General features: G+C 62.4%; 1 protein-coding gene across 2 annotated transcripts; it reads right to left on the bottom strand.

Annotated features, from left to right (window-relative positions):
- Positions 1 to 306: 306 nt before the first annotated feature.
- LOC119536206 (aldehyde dehydrogenase family 3 member B2-like) lies at positions 307 to 5,651 on the bottom strand. 2 transcript variants are annotated; one of them, XM_037838911.1, is made up of 10 exons: positions 5,592 to 5,651; positions 5,310 to 5,472; positions 4,681 to 4,791; positions 4,350 to 4,470; positions 4,079 to 4,164; positions 3,890 to 3,971; positions 2,426 to 2,812; positions 1,709 to 1,875; positions 1,095 to 1,194; positions 308 to 870 (listed from the first exon to the last, which is right to left on the bottom strand). In XM_037838911.1, the coding sequence occupies exons 2-10, from the start codon at positions 5,469 to 5,471 to the stop codon at positions 686 to 688; spliced, it is 1,401 nt and encodes a 466-aa protein (XP_037694839.1). In that variant the 5' UTR covers position 5,472; positions 5,592 to 5,651; the 3' UTR covers positions 308 to 685. The 2 variants fall into 2 exon arrangements, with proteins under 2 accessions (XP_037694840.1, XP_037694839.1); XM_037838912.1 differs by lacking the exon at positions 4,681 to 4,791 and having other exon boundaries at positions 307 to 870; positions 5,310 to 5,640.
- Between the last annotated feature and the right edge of the window lie 200 nt (positions 5,652 to 5,851).

Below are 5,851 nucleotides of genomic sequence, written 5' to 3'. Positions count from 1 at the left end.
GCGCTTTGCTGTATGAACTCAGTTCAACCCTGCCTGTCTCTGGAGCTCAGTTTCCCCATCTGCCAGCCGAGGTGGCCAAACTTAGATTCCGGTTGCCCTGACCTCCTTCTGGGAGTCTGGAGCAAGGATGACAGATGTGGCCAGCATGCCCCCTGCCCATGTCCACAGCACTAATCAACCACTGCATCCTTCCTACTGATTCCATCCACAGCATCCGAATCCTTGTCAATGAGGAAGTCAGATCCCTTTAGGTCAGACACCACTCATTCCACTACCCAAGCCAGGTGTGAATGGAGCTCTTACACAGAAAGGTCTCTGCCCCTGGGGAGCCTATTTATCAACATGACACAAGGCAGGTCTTTCTAACCACAGGAGTTGCCCAACCTTGGGTGGGGTGAGCTCCCCATCACCAGACATAATCAAGCAGAGTCAATGAATCTGCCAGTAGGCTGCAGAAGGAACTTTGTTCCTGAAAGGGGCTGACCAGGCACCCAGAGGTCCTGCCGGGTTGGCCGTCAGCTCAGATGAAGCCACAGGCATTGGATGTTGACAGTCCTGGGCAGGACGCCCATCTGTCAGGGGCCGCTGAGGACCTGGGCAGCAGGTGGCAGCCCAGAGCAGGTCAGGGCCCGGCAGCCATGGGCAGCAGGACGGAGGGGTCACGTGGGGGCGGGGGGCTGGGCGCTCAGAGAAGGGTGCAGCTCCGGGAGCTCAGGGCCCAGGTGATCAGCTGCTGGGTCCGGTTAGTATAAGGTGGGTAGCGGATTTCACTGAGTTTCTCCAGGCCTGAGGGCGAGAGCAGGCAGGCGCGGTGGTGGGAGAAGGTGTCGAAAGAGAACTTGCCGTGGTACCTCCCCATCCCGCTGTTGCCTGCATGGACACAGCTGATGAGGGCCTGGGGCTGGGCAGATGGCCCCTGCCCCACGCCCCAGCCTCAGCCACAGCCCACGGCTAGCAGGGAACCCCAGCAAGAGCGATGTCACGGGGAGTGTGAGATCCAGGCCCTGGATCAAGACTGAACAGTGAGTGAAGGCAAAACTGGGGTTCCCCGGGCCAGGGATGAGGGACGGGCTGGGGAAGGAGCAGGGACTCACCAATCCCTCCCAGTGGCAGGGATGGTAGGGTGAGGAACATGAAGCCCTCGTTGCCCCCAAAGCTGCCACTGCTCGTCCGCTCCAGCATCTGGTCCACCACCTGGGGCAGAGACGGGGTGGTGGGGTCCGGCCATCAGTGAAGAGGGCTTGGGCCCCCGACCAACCCCACGACGGGGGCAGAGGGGCCACACATCTTCCATTCTCCACCCATCTGCATCCTCTACCTGTGATGGCCTCCCCTCCAAGCACCTTCCACAGGTTGGTGCCTTCCCAGGTACTTATTAAGACCAAAGATGGACCCTGTGGCTCTGAGGCTGGACAGTGTCCGTGAGATGTGGCGTGGAGGTGAGCAAGTCCCCAGTGGGCCTTTGCATGGTTTTAGGAAGATGCAGCTCCTCTGGGCGGACGGTGTCTGGTCAGGGAAGGGAGCCAGCCTGCCACGTGCCTGGCAGGTGTCTGGCCCTAACTCAGGCCCCCTCCACCAGGCGCCTCATGCAAAAGGCAGTTGTACCAGGGGGTTGGGATTGCAGACCAGAGGGGCTTGTAGCAGGGGAGGTCGTCCTGCACCCGTCTGCCCCTCTCCCACCCATCCCAACCCCCACTGGGGAGCCCACCTGGCTGCTGTTGGAGAAGGCATAGAGGGCCAGCGGCTTCTCCCGCCGGTTGATGAAGTCGATGGCCTCGTCCAGGCTCCTCACGTTCACGATGGGCAGGATGGGCCCGAAGATCTCCTCCTGCATCACCGGCTCCGTCTCCTGCACGTCCACCAGCACCGTGGGGGCTGCCGGGCCCAGGCACAGCTCAGCTCTGGGGCCGCGGCCGGGAGACACCCCCCAGGGTGGGGGACCAGGGTGCACCGAGAGACCCAGGGCTCCAGGCCGAGGGGACGGTTGGGAAGAAGGTCTCCCCGCAGCCCCCGGCAGTGCCGTGGGGGATTCCCAGCCTGGCCGGGGCCTGCAGGCCCAGAGAATCCCCCGGCCTTGGTCTTACGTCAGGGGCCGAGGGCATCGCAGAACGTGGAGCCCCGGTGGCCCCATCCCAGAAGGTGACAGCAGCCGTGCTGGGGCGAGCTGCGGGGCCCGTGGGGATGAAGGGTCTGCTCTATGCCCCAGAAAAGCAGACGCTCAGGACAGCACCCCAGGGGCCAGAGCTGAGGCATCGGGAGCTCCTGGTGGCCAGGGGTCCCTGCCTCGGGGAGCAGCAGATGAGGGCTCAACTGGGCCCTAGAACCCCGGGCCGGCGCTTAGAGAACCCAGCGCTGTGGGACCAGACTGGGGAAGGGTTGGGGCGCCCAGTGGACCCCCAGCCCGCCCAGGCCCCCGTGGACTCACCGATGTAGCGCTCCCTCGCGTCGCTCTGGCCGCCGACGGCCACCCGGCCGCAGCCCAGCAGGCCCTGCAGCCGCTGGAAATGCTTCTCGCTGATGATGCGGCCGAAGTCCGGGGAGCAACGGGGGTCGTCGCCATAGAAACGGGTGATGGCATCCTGCAGGGCGGGCAGCAGCTGCTCCTGCATCTCGGGGCTGCACAGCACGTAGTCGGGGGCCACGCAGGTCTGGCCGGCGTTGAAGTAGCGGAACCAGGTCACGCGGTTGGCCACGGTCTGGGGGTCGCAGTTGTCGTCCACATAGCAGGGGCTCTTGCCCCCCAGCTCCAGCGTGACGGGCGTCAGGTGCTTGGCCGCAGCGGCCATGATGATCTTGCCAACGCGAGGGCTACCTGGGGGACACGGTGGGGAGAACCCCATCTTCCACTGGCCCTGGCTGGCTGGTCTGCTCACCTGACTTGCTCCTTTCTTTCCCCTGGGATCCACCACTCTGGGATTCCCGGGATCCGGCCAGCCAGCCCAGCCTGGCTGCCATCGGGGACACCTCACACCCTCCCCACGGCTGTGAGGCGGACCCTGATCCGTTTCTCATACTGCCCCCCACTCCCCACCCCGCTGACCACTTCCCTAAGCAGCTCCCTCCCTGACTAGGTTGCAAAAATTTCCATTTCTCTCTCCTCTGATCTCCAAAATCCCCACCTACACACCCCACAAGTAAGTTCTTGTTTCTAAGCCTTTAAAACCAGCCTTTTAACTGGTTTTAACTGCCAAGATGCACACAATTACAAAGAAGGTTAACCTGGGAGCAAAGTTTACCTAAATATAATAGCAAAAAATCACTCTCACTGAACTGTAACCCACATCCCTGCTTTGCTGGTGGTAGGTTTTGAAAGTACACGGCATGGCTTGCCCTGAGGCAACTTGTGACTGGCCCATCTGTATCCCCTTAATCCTGTTTTGCAACCCTGAAGTCGGGTCCCCTTGCACGGCACCCCCTGAGGTTGGGTGCACTTGCACATAGCACCTTATTGATTAATACAAGTCAGCCTAAAACTAAACACCCCAAATTCCTAAACTCTCTTGCTGAACCAAGCCAGTTCTAATCAAGGTTAGCACACCTGCCATGCACAGTAGCCTAAGTATGTAATCGCTGCACATACTCAATATTAGATTACCTCTGATCTCAGTCATCTCAAACCATCTCACTTTTTATTCTGAGCCTGCTGCCTTTGTTTGAATGCTATAAAAACCTGAAAGTTCTCCAGCTGGGGAGACAAATTTGAGGACTTGCCCTCCTGGTCTTTGTGAGGCTAGCCTTTGCTAAATAAACTTTCTCTCTTCTCAAAATCCCAGTGTCTACTGATTGAGTCTGTCCGTCGTCTCCTTCTCCCCAGCCCCCGCCCCCGCCCCCGCCACTGTGCCCCCACCACCCCTCCCTCCTCCCCATAGCCCTTCTGGGCCCGACTCACCTGTGAAGAAGATGTAGTCAAATTTGTTCTCCAGCAGCCACTCCGTCTCCTGGGGTCCACCCAGCACCACGGCAAAGCAGCTCTGCAAGGCGGGATGGAGGCTCAGGCGGGACGGCCCAGAGGGCAGGGATCCCCAGCTGGCCGGGGCGGGACATGGGCGCATGGGCACAGACATCAGGGCCCCCTCACCTCGTCCAGGTATTGGGGCAGCACCTTGGCCAGGACCTTCTCGGTGCCTTTGCTAATTTCTGATGGCTTCAGCACCACACAGTTCCCTGCAGGGACAGATGGGGGTGAGCAGAGGAGAGCTGGCTCCCCCCACCCCACCCCAGAGGCTGGCCTCGGACAACAGGGACGCCGGGGAGAGCTCTGGGGCTGGGGCACCATAAGCAGAATTCCAGAGACCTCTTTGGGAAGGGCCGTTGGACTAGGAGGCTGGGGGCAGCAGGACCCTTCTCACCTGCGGCCAGGGCGCCCACCAGAGGCACGAGTGTCAAGTTCACCGGGAAGTTCCAGGGGGTGATGATGAGGACCAGGCCAAAGGGCTCCTTCCGGATGAAGGCTGAGCTCAGCTTCGTCAACTGGGGTGCAGGACAAGCGGTGAGGTCCTGCAGCAGACCACCCACCCCAAAAGCCAATCCCCTCTTCCCCAACCTCAGGCACTCAAGATGCCTGTGAAGCAGTCCTGGATGAAGAGACAGAGGTTCTGAGAAGACCAGTGAGTGACCGGGTCACAGTGGGTGGGAGGGGGCCCGGGCTGGAGCCGCCCCTGTGTGCTCCATGGGGCTCACCAAGTTGGAGGCCACGGGCTCGTCCTTCATCCAGGTGCTCAGGTTCCTGAGTGCCAGGTCCAACTCATTCTGGCACGGGATAAGCTCGGAAATGTCGGACTCAAAGGCCGACTGTGGGGCAGGGGGGTCAGTGCTTGGGGAGGGCTCAGCAGTCCCCGCGGGGGGCAAATGCAGCCCCCACGGGCCCCAGAGCCCAGCCCCTGGGAACGCACAGGGCTAGGGAGCACAGCCCCGGGCCAGATTGCCCAGGTTTGAATCCGGCTCTGCCACTTCCCGGCTGTGTGGCCCAGGGCAAGTGCCTTAGCCCGCATGCCTCAGTTTCCCCATCTATAATGTGGGGACAACAATCCGACCTGCCTGGTAGGGAAGTTGTTAGGTATTTAAGCGAATGAATATTATAAAGCGCCAGCACGCAGCGTGCATGCCACAGAAAGGTTTGTTAAAGAGGCCAGAAGAACTGGGGACAGGGCTGGTCCCCATGGGGGACACAGACGCTCCCCAGACAGGGATGCCACAGAAAATGCAGCCAGGCCCTAGGAGAATGAGCCCTGCCCTCCCTGTCCAGCACCCCCATCCCGTGTCCCCCATCCCACGCCCCCCACCCTGCACTCCGCACTCCGCCTGCCCACCTTGCGCAGGTCCTGCGCCAGCGCGTCCTGCAGAAGCTGCTTGTTGTCCCGCAGGAAGCGGCCCAGGCCCTCCAGCTGCGCCGCCCGGAACTCGGCAGGTCGCGTCCGGCCCGCGCGGAAGGCCTCCCGCAGCCGCCGCAGGGTGTCCTCGGGCGGCTCCATCCTGCGGGGTGGGGCGAGTGGGCGGGGCTGCACCCCCCAGCCCGCACCCTCCACCCGTCCCGGGCCGGAGGCCCCCCGCCCGCCTGCTCGCGGGCCTGGTCACCCCTCACGGGGACTCACAGGTGACCACGAGGTCCGGGGTGCCTGCGCACCCCAAAACGCGCCGGTGCATGCACGCACGCACCCGGGGATTCGCCCGCACCGCACTCGCGCGCATGCGCTCACCCATTCACCCCTCCACACGGTCACACCCGCACTTCCCGGCCCCAGAAGCCAGTCTGCTCCTGATGGGCACAGCCACTCTCCTTCCCTCTGTCCCCTGCACCGTCCACCCGCGCACCGCACACACCCGTCACACACCCACCGCCAGCGAGAGCCCC

The sequence above is a fragment of the Choloepus didactylus genome, chromosome 6, assembly GCF_015220235.1.
Source record: "Choloepus didactylus isolate mChoDid1 chromosome 6, mChoDid1.pri, whole genome shotgun sequence".
In the NCBI taxonomy this organism is placed as follows: Eukaryota; Metazoa; Chordata; class Mammalia; order Pilosa; family Megalonychidae; genus Choloepus; species Choloepus didactylus.
Note: the sequence above shows the minus strand (reverse complement) of the source record. Positions and strands in the feature narration are given on the sequence as shown.